Source organism: Taudactylus pleione, unplaced genomic scaffold, assembly GCF_031769625.1.
Source record: "Taudactylus pleione unplaced genomic scaffold, aTauple2 ptg000374l, whole genome shotgun sequence".
Classification (NCBI taxonomy): Eukaryota; Metazoa; Chordata; class Amphibia; order Anura; family Myobatrachidae; genus Taudactylus; species Taudactylus pleione.
In genome coordinates this window covers 4,446,499-4,467,352 of record NW_028284775.1, presented here as the reverse complement: position 1 = coordinate 4,467,352, position 20,854 = coordinate 4,446,499, and the positions used below count along the sequence as shown (strand labels likewise).

At 44.0% G+C, this 20,854-nt stretch overlaps 1 protein-coding gene across 1 annotated transcript; it reads left to right on the top strand.

Annotated features, from left to right (window-relative positions):
• The first annotated feature begins 43 nt into the window (after positions 1–43).
• On the top strand, positions 44–20,526 carry LOC148508198 (putative G protein-coupled receptor 139). Its single transcript, XM_088444965.1, has 2 exons — positions 44–642; positions 19,294–20,526. Exons 1-2 carry the CDS (start codon positions 570–572, stop codon positions 20,238–20,240), a joined length of 1,020 nt encoding a protein of 339 aa, XP_088301091.1. The 5' UTR covers positions 44–569; the 3' UTR covers positions 20,241–20,526.
• Positions 20,527–20,854: the final 328 nt, after the last annotated feature.

The window sequence follows — 20,854 nt, the reverse complement described above, 5'->3', positions numbered from 1 at the left end:
CTTGGGTGGTCTTATTTTTTATTTTGTTTTTGAAAAGGGTAAGTCTGTGAATACTTCTAGTTTGAATTTAGCTCAAATTATTAATCTTTATAGAATGTGAAACTTTACTTCATTTTGATACATATTTCATGTTCGGCATAAAGAGATGAATGATGGACTCCGAATGTGTAAAAGGAAGGAGTTCCTTACAGATGTTAGCTAATGTGATTTTCTTATGGCAGATAAGATTGCAATCTCCCCTGTTTGATATTTCACTTGCAATGAGCCACAACCTGCTAATGCTCATTTCTGGTCTTTAAATTAGAGCTTCATGACCATACTATCATTACTGGAAATTCAGCTGTCTTGGCCGTTAAGTGGCAATCCCCATTGGTTAATAAGTAACCAACTTTTTATTGTGTCATTTTTCTTTTGTTTACCGAAGCATATTAAAGCCATGATTTCATTAAATATGTGATTAGGAGAAGCAGCCCTAAGGTAAAACACTACAAATTTATATGTACGATTAATTTTTAGATATATTAGAGACATGTTAGCTAGTTCTTACAACTGGGGTTGGATACGACACAATGGAGGATAAGCACTGGATGGTATGGTTGCAGAAAGTCTTCTATCCAGTTTTGGCTATTATTGGAATCCCATGTAAGTAAATATTGCTGTTCTCGTTACCAAATGTTTTTTTTAAAACCCGTGCTATTTAAGTGTTAGTAATATATTCAATTTATATTTCCTCATAAAGGTAGAAAATAGTGCAGAAATATCCTCCAAAAGAAGTAAAATAACAATGTTCATATTTGAATCTCTATTGGTGTTAAATTGTGTGTGTGTGTGTGTGTGTGTGTGTGTGTGTGTGTGTGTGTGTGTGTGTGTGTGTGTGTGTGTGTGTGTGTGTTTTCCCCTTACATAGGGAACGGGGGGAGGAGGAAAGGGTACAAGAGGGTATGTAGGCCCACAACAATTGCAATAGCAAACAAAAGCCAGAAAACAATCAAAATACAGATAAGGTGTTATTCTTCACAGTTGTACATGACAAGCCCAGAGGGCTCGCATATTGGTCACAGAGGCTGCATTAAGGTTAGCAGGGAAGGCAGGGGCCCCATCTCCTCCACTAATATGCAAGTGCCAGGGAAACCATTTCATAACCTGAGATTAGTTGGAATATGGGGCTTCCTAAGGTTTCCATCTCGAAGTTATATTGAATTTTGAAAACTGGAGGTTTACAGTTTTGGGCTAAAGCAGCCTCAGCCGCCAGCAGACTGACCTCTCCAGACAAATCAACAAAGGATACCAATGTAATAGGGGCAATGTCGAGTCAGGAACAGATGAAGTTTTCAAAACCTTGCATTCTTCTTTAGGGTCCATAGTGCTCCACAGGGAGACCTTGGGGTGTAGGTGGTGGTTGAGGACTGGGCACCACGCAGTTAAAGCTTTCAGCACTCAGGATGCATCAGTCCATCCCCCTATACCCCGAGCCAGAGGCACCTCAGTTTCTTCGGTGCCTGGATGGGATCTGGTCTATTTTTTTTACTACCTTAGTGAGCAGCAGCAGCAGACTGTCCACCGGACGTCTGCCCTGTCGCTCCGTCACCCCTCCGGGCACCACAACGCCAATTTCGGCTGGGATTTCAGCGGGCATCCCAAGGTCCTTGCTAGCTGGCCCCATGGACGGACCCAGACTGCAACCCGGATTCAAGGGGACAGGTAAGGCGGGTCATTGCTCACGGTGACCCGCGCATTTCGGGACAAACCAGAGGCGCTGAGTGTGAACACAGGCTCCTTCCAATGTGATCACCCTAGACCAATAGGGTACTTATGGAGCAGGAATCCAGCGTCCCAGTGGTTAAATAAACAGCATGGGGAGGTCAGCTTTCCCCAATAAAGCAGCCCCTCAGCTCAGGGCACCATTCCTCTGAGGGCTCGCTTCCCTGAGCTGCTTTTCCCCGACCACGCCCCCTTTTAAGGTGAGGTCTCCGCCTGTCATTTTCTCCTAGGCACAGCCACAGTGCGCTCGGAACCGCAGGGTTCGGTCCCCCTACATACTGTACCTCTCCCTGGAATCAGAGTATCTAGCCTACCAGACACTGAGTCTGTGTAGTTGATTGTAGTGCCATTCTGCAGTTATGTTATTTCTGCATTGTATGTGACTTATGCTAGCGCTGCCTGTCTGTTTATCTCTATACTGTCAGCATATATATTTCCCTTTGTTTCTGACTTTGTCCTAACATACAGGTGTATTCAGGGTTTTCCTGTGCCTCACATCTATAAAACTAAGTATATGTGAGACTTGTCACATACAGTTGGTTTTTGGACTGTGCCATATTTGTGCTGTAGGCTCCTGCAGCTTGCCCATGCATAAGACAGAACCAGTGTATTGCATTCCTACTAGTATCCTATATACACAGTGGTTGCATTATACATAGTGCCATATTGAGTGCTATACTACTCTGCAGCTATGTCTAGCAAAGGCAAGAGTAGCAAGCAAGCATCTGCACCCATACTGATATCATGTAAATTATGTACTGCAGGCTTAAGTGAGGAGGATTTGATACAAGATGGGTTTTGTATTGTGTTCTATTCCACCAGGCCCATCAGACCCCCCAGAGCCTGTACGAGAGCCCCCCCCTGGCTTCTTTTTCTCAGGGGCTGGCTACTGTTGGGGACCACCTAGCGCAATGGTGGTAAACTTGGGCCCTTCAGCTTTTGTGGGACTACATATCCCAGCATGCCCTTCCACAGATTCTGAAGTATCATCTGAGGAGGCAGAAGATGCTGATCTCTCGAACACTGACTCCCCTCTGGAGGAGGATGAGAGTCGGTCAAAAATTAATGTTCCTGCCTTTGTGCGAGCTGTCAGATCCATCTTACTAATAGAAGATGATGAGCCAGCCTCTAAATCCAAGCACCCTCTGTTTAAACGACAGAAAGTGGCTTCAGCAGAATTGCCTTTTTGAGATCAATCAGCTGAACACATGGCTGCAGCCTGGCAGACGCCTGGAAAAGGTTTCAGCCACAAAAATGTCTGACATTGTCATTGTTCAAAATGGGAACTCCCCCCGCACGGTGGATTCACATGTTAAGCGTTTAATTAAAAGCGCCATATTGCCTTTCCCTACAGTAACCTCTTTGAAGGATCCTACGGATAGAAAGGTGGAGTCTTTCCTGAAATCGATATACTCTCGTTCAGGGGCTGTTGCCTGTCCGACCATGGCATTTGCATGGGTGGCTAAAACTATAGAAAGCTGGACTTACGCACTTGAAGACTTTTCCCTTAAATGCTTCTATGGATCACATTTTTTTTGTTGCTCACATTTGAGATGCAGCTTCCTATATTGGCGAAGCGACATTGGATGCCAGTCTCCTAACCTCCAGAGTCTCGACCGCTGCTGTGTTGCCCGCCATACCCTGTGGCTACGCTCATGGAAGATAGATGCGGATTCCAAGAAAGGCCTTGAAGGGTTGCCCTACAATGAGGAGATTTTGTTTAGCCCATACCTTGACAAGATTGTAACCACGTTGGCAGCATCAAAAACTATTTCTGCCTTCAGCAACTACTACTACTACAAGGCCTCGGACTATATCATTTAAGTCCTTTCACCCACAGGGAAAGCCTAAAGGTCAGTCCCTTCCTTGGCAGTCAGCTTCCACTAGGGCCGCCAAACCCAGGAACAAGCAAACCTGGAACACCAGACGACCTGCTTCAAAACCTGAGGATAAGCCCTCAGGCTGATGGGACGGGCCTCCCTCTGGGGGATCCCAGAGTGGGAGGCTGACTTCTTCAGTTTGCCCAGTGCTGGTGTCAAACAACCACGTATGCTTGGGTAAGAGAAGTAGTCTCTCACGGGTATGCCCTCTCATTTCTTTGACTGCCTCCCCACCAGTTTTTTCTACACAGGTCCTCCTTCAGACCTGAGCAAGGCCCTGCAAATCCAGAAAGCCATACAGTCCTTGCTGCAAGTAGGGGTAATTGCACCAGTCCCGCTATCTCATCGAGGGACTGGTTATTATTCTATTCTCTTTCTGGTTCAGAAGCCGAGTGGGTCTCATCGGCCTATCCTCAACCTCAAATCCCTGAACAAATTCCTCAGGGTACCCAGGTTCAGGATGGAAACCCTATCCTCCATCATCCTAGCTATGGAGTCTGGGGACTTTATGGTATCTCTGGAAATTCAGGACGCGTACCTACATGAACCTATAGCACCCTCTCATCAGCAATATCTTCGGTTTGCTATACTACAGCAACACTTCCAATTTCAGGCTCTGCCCTTTGGACTATCCACAGCTCCACGGGTGTTTATCAAAAGTATGACTGTCATGGCGGCCCACCTGCATGGTGAGGGTGTCCGACTGCTACCATATCTGGACGACCTCTTGCTCTTAGCAGCTTCCCCATTGTTTTCCGCCATCTGCAGCTGCCCATTGCTTTCCTGCACAAGCACGGATGGTTATTCAACTGGAAAAAGTCCTCCCTGAATCCCTCACAGAGAGTGATTCATCTGGGAGCCCTACTGGATTCTCAGGCTCAGAGAATCTCTGACATCAGACAAGATCCCCACACTTCAACTACAAGTGCGCAGATGTCTCCATAGTCGCCGAGTGTCGATCCACTCAGCAATGCAGGTTCTGGGATCTATGTTGTCCACCTTCGACATGGTGGAGTATGCTCAGTTCCATTCTAGGCCTTTGCAAAGGTTGATGCTCTACAGGTGGAATATATATATATATATATATATATAAACAAATGGTCACCCAGGCGCAATAGGATACACCGTAGTCCTATATAATGTCTCTTAAATACAGTCTCAAAAAATTAAAAGTCCAATAATAAATCCAATGTTGATTTGCAGCGGACCCTGCTCTCCTGTCTCCCCCGATGTGGTCTCCCGCCGTCCCTGGTATGGAGTAGCTGCAGGGTGGCGATTCATACCATGTTGAGGTGGCAGCAGCTCCCTGCACAGTGATCCGCTCACTGTGCAGGGAGTTGCTGCCACCTCAACATGGTGTGAATCGCCATCCTGCAGCCACTCCATACCAGTGACAGCGGGGAGACCGGAGAGCAGGGTCCGCTGCAAATCAACATTGGATTTATTATTGGACTTTTGGACTTTTAAATTTTTGAGACTGTATTAAGAGACATTATATAGGACTACGGTGTATCCTACTGCGCCTGGGTGACCATTTGTTATATTTTTAGAGATTATCTACTGTCACCCTCTGGCTGCATAAGTGAAGCGCGGTTTTTTCATCTTTTATTTTTCTGTCCCTCTCTTGGTGGCTACAGACATCTCATCTTACCAAGGGTCACCCCTTTTTGGATCCCGGACTGGGTAATCCTAAAAACGGACACCAGTCGCCTGGGCTGGAGCGCAGTGACCGATCCACACTCATTTCCGGGCCGTTGGACATCGGTCGAATTAACCTTGCCAATAACCAAATTGGACCTTCAAGCTGTCTACAGGGCCCTCAAACTGGCCCAGAACATACTTCACAGAAAACCTGAACAGGTTCAGTCCGACAATGCCACAGCTGTGGCTTACATCAATCAGGCACTCTAAGTCGGCAGCAATGACAGAAGTGTCACGCATTCTGACATGGGTCGAGGGTCACCTCCCGGCCATGTCTGCAGTGTTCATTCCGGGAGTTCTCAATTGGGAAGCAGACTTCCTCAGCCGTCATGACATGTATTCCAGAGAATGGTCTCTTCACCAAAAGGTGTTTCAACTACTAGTGAGCAGATTCGGCCTCCCAGATGTGGAGCTCATGGCCTCCCGACTCAATTACAAACTTTTGAGGTACGGGTCTAGAACAAGGGATGCCGAAGCAACCTTCGAAAAAGCAATGTCAGTAAAGGTGACCTTCCAGTTTGTGTGCCTTTTCCCTCCAGTCTCCCTTCTTCCTCGAGTTCTTTGGATGTTCCTACAAGACGGAGGCACTGTCCTGCTGGTGGCTCCAGCTTGGCCCAGACGTCACTAGTACTCAGGTCTTCAGAGTCTCTCAATCGACACTCTTCCTGCTGCCTCAACGTTCAGACCTGTTGTCTCAGGGTCTTTGCCTTTACCCAGACCTGGGTCATCTGTCTTTGACGGCATGGCTCTTTGGACTACAGAGCTAGAGAATCCTTGAGACATCCCTCCTGAGGTCCAAACTGTGCTCAGAGCACGTAAGCCAACCTCTGCTCGGATCTACCACAGAGTGTGGCATACATATTTCCAATGGTGTCATACCAGAAGCTACGATCCTCAAGTATTTAGGATTTCCAGAGTCCTGGCCTTCCTTCAAGCTGGATTGGACCTTGGACTCTGCCTTGCCTCACTGAAAATGCATGTTTCTGCTCTATCCATTTGGTTCCAGCATAGACTTGCTCCACAACCGGATGTCCACACCTTCCTCCAGCGTGTCCTCCGTATACAATCTCCCTCTGTCCCTCCAGTGGCTCAATGAGATTTGTCAGTAGTTCCTCCATTTGAACATCTGGATTCTGTGGAACTCAAGTGGCTCACTGCGAAGACTCTTTCTTCTGCCTATAGCGTCTGCCAGAAGTGTGCCAGATTTAGGGGTGCTCTCCTGTCGCTCCCCAATTTCTAGTATTCCATCAGGACAGGGCTGTGCATCGGACTCGCCATGGTTTCCTTCCAAAAGTTGTTACAATTTCCTCATTAATGAGGAAATTGTAATCCCGGCCTTTCAATCACCAGACCTCTTAGCAGGTTAGGCCTCCTTGGATGTGGTCCATGCCCTCAGGATATATGTGGACAGTACCAGTTCCCTTCGGAAATCAAACTCCTTATTTGTGCTTTATGGATTTCACAAGAAAGGATGGCCAGCCAACAAGCAAACATTGGCTAGATGGCTTCGCATGACTCTCACAGGCTTACATGCAGTCAGGCCTTCCTGTACCGGCTACTGTTACTGCTCATTCTACTTGCTCTGTGGGTCCTTCGTGGCAGCTCGCCGTGGCGCAGCAGCTAAACGGCTTTGTAAGGCGGCCACATGGTCCTCTGTCCATACCTTTCTGAGGCTTTATGCCTTTGATACATTTGTCTCTCAGGATGCTTCATTTCGGCGCCGGATTCTCCTCTCGACGTAGGAGCGTCCACACCCTTGAATGACTGCTTTGGGACATCCCCAAGATCTCCCGGTGGAGCCCTATGGACCATGAAGAAGAAAATGAGAGAGATGGTAAAACTTACCTTTGTTAACTCTTTCTTCAAAGTCCATAGAGTCCACAGGGTACCTGCCCTGACGCACCTGGCTTCATATGGGCTCTGTTTCCTGTCTCCTTCTCCGTGAGAGTGTGTTTCATGTGTGTATCAGTCTTCCTTCTCTCTTCTCCTCCGGCCTTTGACTTGTTACGAACTGCGTTGGCTCGGGGGTAGGGTATAGGGGGATGGACTGATGCATCCTGGGAGCTGAAAACTATAACTGTGGTGCCCGGGCCTCAACCACCACCTACACCCCAAGGTCTCCCTGTGGACCCTATGAACTTCAAGGAAAAAGAGTTAACAAATGTAAGTTTTACCATAACACTCATTTTCATCAGAAATTGCAGGAAGACTGACAGTAGAAAGCATCCGAAGGGTCCGCAAATGATCTGGAAGTGGAAACTAAAGCTGGCCACATACATAGCGATATTTTACCCAATCTGGCCGATTCCGACACATTGGAACGACAGATCGTGTAAAATATGGCTAAATCGTGAGTCCCTACTCACGATGCGATGCGTGTCCCCGCTGGTCGCACATCACATAATCAGATCTTCCGTGCAGTAGGGCGGATCTGACAATCTAGGAGCCGATGCACTGTGAAAGTCTGGATGCAGGAGAGATCGTTTGAATATTGGGCACCAATTGTGTGGAGATCGTGTGCAGAGCTGCCGGGGAGAGTTTCAAGGGAAATCGTACACATTGGCCGATTGCCATGTGTGTGGCCAGCTTAACACTATAGCCCTTTCTAAATCAAGATGGGGGGGGGGCACTATCAGATGACAGAATGCTCTCTGTTTGATAGTGAGCGAGCACGGGGAGCATCACTCTCCTATACTACTTACAGAGAGTCATGCAGCTATACACCATTTGTGGAGGCTGTTTTTTACATACAAATTTCACCATGGTGGGCCATAAATTGTCCATAGCCTTTTTAGGCTAAATAAATGGTATAGTACGGAATAGGTACATAATTTAATAGAAGTTGAAATCCGAATACCCAGCTAGGATAGAGCAGCCTCCTTTTCAAGGGTACTTAAACTGCAATTCATCTAAGATGTCATGTAGGGTAGACAGAGAGGAGGAGGGATCAGTAACAAGTAAAACATTGGGCCTGATTCAGAGCCGTTCGCTATTTGTGGTCGTTCGTTCAAAAACAAGGGGTGGCTATTCAAATGATCTGTTCGCAAATTGCAGTCTGTTACCACCTCTAAGTCTGAACGAGCGAGCAAAACATACGCTCGTTTATTTGATAAAAACGCCCCCTGGCCGCACGCACCATACGTCATGTCCGCTATTTATTAGATTAATCGAGTACATCGTACAGCGTATGAACTGCTCGCTATTCTTGTGGTTGGTGTTTTCAACCGCTATTTTGCGAGCAGTTCTGAGTTTAAAAAAACCAAGTGACGTGGTCAATGACGCTGCTTTGTTAATTATGCACTCCCTTAAAACGCCCGTTTTGACCTTTAAGCACGCCTGCGTTCGGATCTCCACTCCCCGTTTTCAAGCACCTTCCCCTGTTACCACCCACATACGCCTCATTCTGTCACTCAAAATAGCAGGCCCTCGCTATATATTGCGTACCAACGATTTTCGGCCGCACTGACTGGTTCGCGCATGCGTACTAAAAACCGTACGCATGCGCAGATGTGCGAACATCGCTCGGAACGAGCGTACTGCCGCTAGCGAGTGGCTCTGAATGAGGGCCATTGTCAGCAAATAGGCGTAATTTGTGCATACTGCCATATGTTTGTAAGCCTGGGACTGGGTAAGAAGTTCCATAGCCATAACAAAAATGGTAGAGTGGGGGCAACCTAGACTAGTTCAACTCATAATAGGGAATGCTTCAGATAAGAAACCGTTGCTAAATACATTCACAGAGGGATCAGCATATAGGGCATAATGGAGCTCACGATTTCACCCTGAAACTCAAAAGGACCTGAGTCATGTAGCCCCAATGTAACCTGTCAAAGGCCTTTTCAATCATCCAACGAGCAAAGCAAAAATTCCCTTTGTTAGCTTGACACTATGTCCAAAACCCTGCGTGTATTGGCTGAAGCCTGTCTCTCCAAGACAAAACTCCATTTGGTCTAAATGTATGAGAAACTGCACAATAGGGGACAAGCAGGTTGCAATTAATTTGGCAGCAATTTTCACATCTGTATTGAGAAGGAAAATAGGCCAATAGTTTTGAAATCAGAGGGATCTTTGTCTGGCTTGGGGATCATACTAAATTGACTTAGAAACTTAGAATTTGATTGCAGATGAGAACCACTTAGCTAATCTGCCCCTAACATTTCCTTAGGGAAAGTACCGCATTTTGTAGCCTCATTGAAGAGATCAACCGAAATGGGAGGCAGGTCTCCAAATAATGTTATATAGAAACTATATACCTGCTTGGACCGTGGGGGGTTTGCCTTTAAGTTGGGTACACACTAGGATAAGGATTGGTAAGTACATCATACACACTTGCCAATCGTCAGCCCGATGTTTCGTGACTAACGTCAAAACTGGCCGGGCATTTGTGTGTGATGTCAATGACAGGTGGCCTCTGCAGCAAGTGACCACCCGTACACACAGCACGATGTGCCAATATATCTGCAGATATATCGGCCATCTGCTGTGCTGCACAGCCAATGCAATATGAATAACTTTGTTCAGACATATTCCTGGTACACACCTGCTGGCGCGCATGTGATATATCTGCCAGTGTATACCCAGCATTAGAGAGCTGCATAATAGCAGATTTAACCTCCTTCATGGTTGAGGGAGCATTAAAAGAACGTAAAGTACTCTGATCTATAAAGGGTGTCAAGGCCAGACAGGAAGGACAACATCACGGCATCAGATGGCTAAAAAGTGGAGCAATCGTGCACAAATGTTATTATTATTATTATTGTTTATATGGCGCCACAAGTGTTCCGCAGCGCCTTACAAGGTACATAACCAAAAAGTGACACAGTAAAATACAATACAATGAAGGACAAGGACATGGATAATATACACTGATACATAGGTGGCCATAGCACCCACATAAGCAGCAAAGCATAGGCACCAAGTGTTAGGTGTCCTAGTGGTGAGTAAGAAGTAGATGAGCATATAGTAAGGAGAAGCACAAGAGGGTAGAGGGCCCTGCTCGCAAGAGCTTATATTCTCAAGATATAATTGGAAATAAGATGCTACCTCATCTCTTAAAGGGGCAGCTATCTATGACCTTTTAAAAGTGTGTGTGTGGGGGGGGGGGGTCAGTAAATTAAAAGTGTATTTTCTGGAGTGCACCAAAGTCTGCTTTAATTTAGGAAGGTTCCAGCTCCTTTTATTCTGAGTCCCTCCACGTTTAGCGCCTAGTCCTCATCACTTAATTTCCCAAAGGCAGGTGAAAATGCACATGGGAAGAAGGTCCGAGTTGTGAAGAGGACGTCAGGGCTCCTGTAGGTCGCGCATGTGCACTCCCGTCACTGCTCCGAAAAGGAGCAGTGAAGCCGCTCACGGGGGGCAGCTGATATCAGATCAGCTGGCACCACGCCGGAGCAATGATGAATTGCTCCGGCAGCCACGGCGAGATAGAATGTTAACTATCGCGGTCTGTTCGGACCCCGATAATTAACATGGATAGGCCCCTTTGGGAGATTAATTTCACCTGATGGTACATAAATACAAATTTGAAAGTAACACATCAAAATAGAAAAGTAGGGACATCTCCAATACCAAGGATGGTGGGGAGACACTATGACAGTAAAATGAAGGATTAAGTCAAAATTGGTAACGTGGGGTAGGTTAGGTTAGGTTAATGTGGGGCAGGTTAGGTTCCACCCATGTGAAAAATAACAAAGCCATAAAAACAGTTTGTAGTATCATAAATTGAACAAAAAAAAAATCATGCAACAGAATAAAATATATACACTGAGAATTCTAAATTATGTAAGCATCCGCCAAGTGTAAACAATGCAATATCAATATGAATCAAACAGAAGAACCCTCTCAACAAAGGAGGGAACCTCTCAAGCAGTCCCAAAGGGGCACACAAAGCCCATTAAAGTCCGTACACAAGGCAACAATGAAGAGCTCACTGGGAAATATGTTCAAGCACAGTCTAAAGGGGGGAATCCACTAGACGATAAAGTTGAACAATAACGATAAAATCGTTCAAACATCGTTTGAAAATTTGGTCTTTTAGACATCTATCATCGTGCAAACATGCTGGTCAACCTGACGATATCGTCAGGCTCAGCATGTTTCCAGATGATGGATGACCCTGCACTGAACGTCTGCTCGTTCAGTGCAGGCACATCACACGACTGACAAACGATTGCACAATTACAATGTCGTAATCATGCAGTCGTTTTCAGATCTTGTAGTGGATGCCCCCCATTAAACTGGGCATCCACTATACAATTTTCTGTCAGATATCTGTCCAATCTGGCTGGTTGGAATGAAAACCTGGTAATGTATGAGAGCAAATGACAGTCGTCCATTTGCTTGCAAACACTGGAAAATAGCCAAAAATGGTTGTTCAGACAAATTGGTTAAAAAACACAAATGTAATCAATTTGAACAATTTTTTTTGTCCTTTGTTCAGTGTTTAAAACCATATGATCGACTGTCATTTGCTCCCATACATTACCAGGTTTTCATTCCAACCAGCCAGATTGGACAGATATCTGACAGAAAATTGTATAGTGGATGCCCGGCTTTACACCTGCTACCAGCCAGAGGTTGCTTGGGCACAGTAGAATACACTAGGATTTCCCATACCGCCAGTAGTTTGATACCCTCCTCAAGGGATGCTAAAACATGTATCTTTGAGGATAAGGAGCTTCACCGGAAATCCTTATCTATCCGTGCTATCCCGTGGCCAAAGAGCAGCAGTGATATGCTAGTAGAAGTGACATTTATTAACTGTAAACACTGCGAGGTCATGAAAAAGCTGGAGAGATGTTTTTGTTGTGAACAGACTGAGCCACCTTCAACATGGACTCCTTCACATGGAAGAAATGTATCTTAAGCAGCGTGTCCCTATGCGAGGTCCCCTGTGCATTGCGGGGTCTCTGTCTTCCAAGAAGGGTAGGTGGTTGCAGAACAGCATGAGGCTATAGCTTTGGAGCTTAGCATTGGAAACCGATTCTGGAATCCCTCTAATTTTACTATTATAGTGCTTGAGCGGTTCCCCATTTCCAGTAGCTCATACTTAACTGTAGACCATTCCGTCAGGGTAGTATCGTGGGCTGTTATGAGCTCATTATTAGAAGCCACCAGCATTTGCATTTTATTCTTGTACAGTCTCCCAAACTGGATACATACATTTTTACTGCATGAATAGCAGCCTAGATATCAAGTTAGATTGAAATGATTGCAGCATTTGATGTAACATTTCATGCATCATACTAGCAGTTAAAAGAGCATCAGAGGATGCCCCAGGGAGTTGATATGTAGTACTGCCCCACACAGTAGCCTGAGAAGGAGACCGCTCCCAAAGGGTTGTGAAGGGGGGCCTATTTATGTTTGAAGACACCCAAATTGGTGGCCAAGGTGGAAATGTTTTGGCCTCAACGGTGCAGCAGAGTTGTCAAAATAGACCATGATCATGAAGGCAGGGATGGTCCAAAAATTTTATAGCAGAGTATGTAGACTATGGCAGACCAATTTGTATAGGTGAGAGAGAAGGCATTCAGGTAAGGAGAAAAAGAGGTAATCAGCAAGGAGACATCCACAACACTGCCCACATCTATCAGCCACAGGAGGATGAAACTGCACCTCAGCAGGACCCACTGTTGGGACAAAAGAGTGCAGCCCACTAACCTGGAAGAATATCCAGCATGTTCAGGCAGGAGCAGACAACAGTAAAGGCTGTTCCGTGGGCCACCTATAGAGGCATTCGTGTCAATGTGACCAGAGGAGGCAGGAGAAGCAGAAGCCTAGAGACATCCTTGTGGCACTAGGCATGGGATGCACCATGACCTATTATGAGGCTCAGCCCAAACACAAGTATAAAATCTTCTGAGCAACACATTTATTGCTGCATAACATACATACAAGACAAGTCAATATCATATATAGATGTAGGTATGATTTCACCCAATTGTTAAAACCATGTATATGGAAAAGGAATAATAAAAAAAGTCACAGTTCATATGGTTAAATCAACGGTCTATCATATAGTGCATTGGCACAAAGGCTAAGTTACTGACAAAGTTGTGGGGGACTACCATGGTGAAACGCATTTAGCTCCCCAAGACTATCACAGACTTTGGAGAGTATTCGGGAGCTTCCAGACCAGCACTTTATTTCTTCATCCCGGCCACATTCACCGTCAACCATTACAACAAAGGCAGGACTCCTAGCTAATTACTGGGACGGAACAAGCTTCAAGGCTGGTAATACACACTCTAGTTGCTGGATATTAACCCGGATTGCCCCGAATCCTACTCACTAATACCTCCTTTGTGCTAATGTATGTGATAGATGTTTGATTTAACCATATGAGCTGTGACTTTTTTTTATTCCTTTTCCATATACATGGTTTTAACCATTGGGCAAAATCATACCTACACGTATATATGACATTGGGTGGGATGTACTAACATTGTGTGGTACATCCTGCCAGGCATCACATCCCTACTGATCGCATATTCACTAAAATAAGCGATCAGTTCCGCAAAGGATTGCTCTTCTGATAAGAGCTGTCTTTTGCGATCAACGCTGCTCCCTGGACTTCCCAGTTTATGACCCAGGAGTCCATCTATGCAGGGCATTTAGTACATCCCGGCCACTGACTTGTATGTATGTTATGCTGCAATAAATGTGTTGAATTTTTAAACCAAGCCGTACTAGGAAGTGTATTTATAATTGCACAAATGTAATTAATTCGAATATCTATCTTATGAATCTACAGTTATTTTTATTCTATTTATTTTAATGATTATCGGGTTAAATCCTTAGGAACTGATCGAATATTACATCAGTCCAGTGATGGATTTTGCTAAGGGGCTGCGAGGCTGCAGCCCCCCAAGTAAAATCCGCCACCTCAGTGCAGTCCGTGTCTGCACTCTTTACGCTGTGACTGGCAGTGGCTTCTTATTGGAAGCACCATCTGTCAGCCAGATACACAACAGGCAGTCTCAGGGGGAGGTGTCTCCTCATCCTGGGACTGCCAGTCCCAGCTGCTACTGCAGAGAGCGGATTCCAGGAGGAAGCCACTACTCTGTCTTTCAGACAGGCCTACCCTTCTCCTAGGGGCTGCAGACAATGCAGCCCTTTGGAGGCCGGTGAAAATGCGCATGCGTGTCTCCCTGCCGCTAGTGTGCATGCGCCGGTCCCGGCACTTGTCACATTGATTTTGCAGGCACTGGGACCCGGCCAGTAGCTACGCCAGTGGTGAGTCCCCCTGGCCTATCTGGTTCCTTCCTTTTTTTTTTTAATCTAGAAAACTACTGAGCGTAAGAGGAAGGGACTGAAAATTTCAAGCTGTATACCGGGAGCAGGGATCTGTGTATAGGTGGCAGGGAGACCTGGGATACGGAGCTCCTGAGTGGCATTGCCCAAGATGGCTGCTTAGTCACACCCCTTTCTTAAAATCTTTAGTTTTTATTTGGTTTAAAAAAAAAAACTGTTAGCCATTATTTTATTTATTTATCTCTTATTTTTATACCCTAGAAAGCTAGCCTTATAAAAAAAAAAAAGTTTCATAATAGCTAGCCTGGGTCTGTGATATCCGTAAGATGAAAAATTTAGTATCTAGAAAAATTACATTTATTGAACAATGGTACAATACATGGCTACTATATGTTCTAAACAAGAAATTACAACTGAAAAATTAAGATTTGTTTTTATTCAAATACAACAAATCCTAGCCATGTACTGTGCACATTGGCTTGTGACACGTTACGTTTCTATGATGTGTTTCGTTTTTTTTTGAAGGACACGGTTCATATCTCTTTGGCTTTGGTAGACCTATATTGGTTCTCACTGTTAATTGGTTTATTTTATTTTTTTGAATGTCCTCTTAAGTGAGGTAAAGTTGCCACTTGAATGTTCTTTATTGGAAAGTTAGAAATGGCCGGGGTGTCAGACCCAAGGTCAGCTTTGTAGGATTACAAAGGTCATGTCCTTGAAGAATTGAATTCTCTTGCTGGTATAAAGTAGCTATAAATAATTATCAAATGCTACAGATTGGAGCAAAACCTTAAATCAAATTTAGGCAGTATGACAAACTGTCTGCTTAAATGTGGTTTCCACTATCTAATTACTTTAGTCTGTTGACCTGTGTAACTTTTATGAAATTTTAGCTATTTATCAGGTAAACAGTTATCTCTTGAAATTAATGTTTTATAGTGTCACTGTTGGGCCATGTATGTTACATTATTTGTTGAGTATTTAAATCACACATGTATTAAAAACCAAAGAATGTATTTCTTGTTTGTTGCATCTAATCCGAGCTTGGTATATGGGGTATTGGGGATATTGCTGCTGCCATATGGTGGTATTTCCAGGGTTCCAGTCCTTAGTTTGAGATGATTTGTAGTGGTGCATCCTAGGATAGGTCTCCTGGTTTGTGTGTAGGGGTGGGGGGAGGGGAGATTTTCTAGACGACAGCAGCATTGTATTAAAGGACCCCAGAGACAGTCTTCACAATACAGCATTGTCCACATTGGCCATCATTAACAGTGAGATTTCCAAGCGTAGTCTTTACATAGTGAACCGCTTGAAGGTAAAGAAATAGCGGAATATTTAAACCTGGAAGCAGTAGCAGATTTCCCACTAGGCACGTGAGGCACCACCACTCCTGTCCCCCCACCCCACCCACACATCAAAGTTGTTGCTTCTTATTTAATGTAGCACCAATAGGGCGAGATCGCCCACTTGCTTGCGGAGAAGTTGGGGCTACCTGTGTAATTGCTGTCTGCCAGGAGACTTCAGCTTTGGGACCAGCTGGCCCCGGCCATCATGAAAGGGGCGTAGCCTGAACCAGCAGTGACACTATCATGATGTCCATGCAGGGGATGTAGCTTATATCTCGGCTGTCGGGATCCCGACACCAGTCTGAATCCCAGTGCCAGAATCCTGACCGCTGGCATCCCGACAGTAAGTATTGGGGTTAGGGGGAGTGTTAGGGTTAGGAACCTAAGGGGAGGGTTAGGGTTAGGCTGCGGGAAGGAGGGTTTAGTTTACGCTGCGGTGTGGGAGGGTTAGTATACTTACCGATAGGTGTCGGTATGCTAACCATGTCGGGATTCTGACCACTGGCATCCCGTACCCACCGCCATGCAGAACCACCTGTCACTGCTCCTGGGCAGCTGTGCTTAACTGTCCTTCACTGCAGTTGTTAAGAAGGGGGCGGACAATAATATTGTGCTTAGGGATGGTCTGACCCCTAAATCCATCTCTGCCTGGAAGCTTATTTTTCATCTCATAGTGTGTAAGTGGTTGAAGAGTGCATTAATTCCGAAATTGATACACAAACTTAAAACCCTGAAGATACTGTACCAAGTATAGAAATAAAACTGTGAACTTTATTCTATAAGAATAATGTAAATTCCTACTTTTACCCCATTCATCTCCTCAGCAGAGATGGTACATTTTGAGGCATTCTGCACCTTATCTCTGCAATACTTTATGCTCTGTTCATCATACTGTTTGCTATAATAACCCCTGTATTGTAGGGATAATTCAGCATTACATGCAAGTGGCAAAGTCAGTGACTGCATCGACCAACATAGTTTCCTGGCCTCGCAAACGCTGTCCACCATTGCGACCATTGACCACCGATGGTCGCAATGGTAATCCCAGCCCGCGACCTTGGATGCAGTGCTGGGATCGCAAGTGCAGCAGGGGGTATCATACACATTCTGCTGCATTTGCATATTTAGAATGTCGAAATTGCAAAGCTCCCTGCGTGCAGCTTTGCAATTCCGCTCCAACCTGAATCAGCCCCTGTGTGTCCTGCTGTATTTATTTATCCCTGCATATTGTCTGATCTCCTATGAGTACCCTCATTTATATGCTGTTTACTTTTCTTCTGCTGGTTTAACGTAACACTGCATATATAATTATTTTTATTCTTTGCCTGCCGAATCTCCTCTGTTATGTCAATTTACCGCTGATTATATGCCTGTTGTATAATCTTGCGTCAGCATTTTTCTCTCCCTTAATTACCTTATATTATCTATTGTTAATAGTTCCACCTGCTGTGCTAATTAACCCCTGCTAATATTTTCTACTAACATAAGCTTCCCATTTTTACCTCAACCAGCCTACCATTTATACTACTTAGCCACTTAACTGGCTAATATCTTTTTCCAAAATTGTTGATTTTTATTATGTAAATCATATCTATTTAAACCTGATTCAGTAATCATTAACAAATATGCAGATATATAAAGATAAAACTATATTTAAATAGCTATGATTTACATTGATAACAAAAATCAACAATTTTTTTGCTTTTTTTAAAAAAAAAATGTTTTACACAGTTAAAAAACTGTTACTGTTATAAATAACTTATTAACACAGTAAAGTCTTTTATACTGTTAAAAAAAAGTATTACCATAAATATTCTCCTTACACTTCTTAAGCCCATCCCTGCTGCCTTGGAGAGGGGCAGAGACTGGGGAGGGGGGGATTGCTGACCATCCCAGTGTGGCCTGGGGAGAAATGTGGTGAACAGTGGCTTCCCTGAGCTTCTGGTGCAAGAATACAGTTTTTCTTGAAGCCGTGGGTGGGCAATCCTGTTATGGTCGCCCTTCTGTGGCAGGGTTGGGAGGAGGTGACTGGGGAATGTTGCTGCCAGTATATAGGGCCTGGCACTCTGAAACACCACCGGTGCCTGCTGGTAGAATACAATGTACATTGTACTGTACATCATGTTTACGGTTTGAATGTTAGGGATATGCTACCTGGAGGTCATAACTAGTACTAAAGTTTTTCCCAATTTTATTGACATCCTTCAAAGTTTAATCACCATGGGCCAAATGTAATAGGGTGAGAGTTTAGAAAATGCGAGAGCTTAGCAGTAACCTCTCTCACTATTACATTGGTTGAGTTTTATATTCAAAATGGGAAAACATCTGGATGAGAGGTTTTTTTAGTCTAACAACATGTGAGTGTGGATGTTCTCAGACTCTATTACATTGTCCGAGTTTAAAAAGTGTGAGAGGTTACTGCTAAACTCGCACATTTTCTGAACTCTCATCCTATTACATTTGGCCCTATTTCTTGAATGGGAAGCATTTCAGATATGCTACCCAGACATTTCAGCCGGTTACAAAATACTCTTGAATTTCCACTTCTATTCTATTTAATTGATGGCTCAATGCACATTTATGCAGAAATGTGATTTTAAACATCAATTCATTCAGCCCAGGTCACAGCAATAGGAAAATCGAGTGGGTTTGGATCCCAAGCATTTTGTAGCTGTGGAAGTGGTCAGGGGTAGTCAACTCATAAACACAACAATGGGATTTTGGTCTGTGTAGAAAAAAAACTACATGTAGCATACATGTCAACTATTTGTGGTACAGGCATGTCACATGGATATCTTATATATGTCATGTTTTAAATTCTATTTATTAGCAGTTATTTATATAGTAGACATATTATGCAGTGTTTTATAGAGAGTATTTGGTTACATCAGCACATGTATTTTTCCTATCACATGTACACAGACACTAGGGTTAATTCTGTCTCAATAGGGACTAATTAACAATGCTATAAGACAAATTCCACTAGTAAATTGTATGTATTTTACACATTTAAGTAAGTAACATTTAATTGTGGCCCATTCAATGAGTGAGATCTCCGAATGCAGTCCTCGATCTAAAATTGGTGTGCGTCCCTGGATTAAACTGTAACAAACAGGTAAAATTTAATGGGGCCCTTAAATAATGAAAATAATGAAAGTGGACATATATAAAAGATGCAAAAGTACAATCATCTATTCTTACTGTTACATTGTTCTACAACAGATCACTGAAAAGTACAGGGACATTTGTTCACTTGTGTTGTTGGTCCATCTCCTTCAAAATGCTGATCAATATAAGTTTGTAGTCCTCTATTTCATTGTAGCTTATTTTGCTAAATCTTTCTTACTTTATAGCAAACCTACTAACATTATTCATATTCTGGAGAAGAGACTGTGGGCTTTCACCATCTTGTCGTTGCTACATGATGGCAATCTCCGTGGCTGATACAATGGTCATCATCCAGATCGTCATCCTCGAAATGATCCTTAAGTACTACACTCCTGAACCCTTCTGGAGCAGAGTTCCTTGGTGTATGATCCGAGATGTACTAAATTATGGAGCTTACAACTCTTCTGTCTGGTTGGTAGTCTGCTTTACCGTTGAACGGTTTATATCAATCAGATCTCTCTCTCAGAAACCCAAGTGGTGTAGTAAAAAACGCACGGTCTATGTGATAGCATCTGTTTTTATCTGCAGTCACCTGCTGGCTATACCTTATTTCTGGTCAAATGAGTCAAGGCCACAGAATGGGACCGAAGTCTTTATATGTGTATATGATGATCAGTTACCAAGGCTATACGTGGAAAGCATTGTGTGGTTTCAAACCACTCTCATATATGTAATTCCATACATTATCATTTTTACACTTAATGGAATGGTTTTAAGGCAAATCTGCCAAAGCAATAAAGTTCACTGTGAAATGCAACAAAACCGTATTAGTATCTCATCAATTGTTCATGTGAAGAAACAGAGGGTGAAGTCGATGGTACTCTTAGTGACTGTTTCTATGACTTTTGCCTATCTGTGCACCATGCGATTTGTTACCCAAATCTTAATCAAGACGATGCACTACAGAATTAATAGAGAAGACTATAGTGAGAGCATTAATATTGCTGCAGACATTGGAACCATGCTTGACCTTACAAATACTGTAGTTAACATGTATCTGTATGCTTGTACCCAGCACAGATTTCGAAAAGAGATTGTACAGGTGGCAAAGACATTGGTAAGTCCATGCGGGACTGACAAGCCACAACATAACATCCCTATCATCTCTCACGTCTGTTTCAGAAACTGCTAGCCTAAGTGACGAGTCACACTTCCTTATTACCTTGGTAACATACAACCAGGAGGGTGTGCATGCCTTATTTCTGCTTCTACAGACGTTATGCCTGGCAGCACAGGTTGGAGAGAGAGAGGTGTCTGTATATACAAATTCCTGAAAGTAGTTACTGACTGTTGCCCAATCCCCTTTTATATCCTTTGTGTATCTATTTTGCTCTGTTGAACATGATGGGATAGACTTTGCTGGCTTCAGCTAAAAATCCCTGATAATTAGACTGTTTTTGGGATGCTTCCCGCGAAAACACATAGGTGAATTTATCATGGATTCTATGGGTCAAATGTAATAGGGTGTCAGTTTTAGTAACAGTACAAACTCGCACTTTTAAAAAGTGCGAGTTTGTACTGAAACTCGCACATTCAATAGCCTGCGAACTTTTCAGCTCGAGGCTACTGCATTTGCGAGTTTAGGCGAGTTTAGGACTATGTAAACTGACACCTTTTAATGCGAGTAGCATTAAAAGGTGCGAGTTTTAGAGAAGCCATCACAGATCAGTGAGATCCGTGATGGCTTCTGTGCGTGTTTTAAACAAAACGTGCACCCCCTCCCCAAAAGCATAACCAGCCCCGGGC

Excerpts from the sequence above, each read along its gene's own strand:
- LOC148508198 (XM_088444965.1), top strand. The coding sequence starts at position 570 with ATGGAGGATAAGCACTGGATGGTATGGTTGCAGAAAGTCTTCTATCCA. Across the intron at positions 643-19,293 it reads GGCTATTATTGGAATCCCAT|CAAACCTACTAACATTATTC; the intron begins GTAAGTAAATAT and ends CTTACTTTATAG.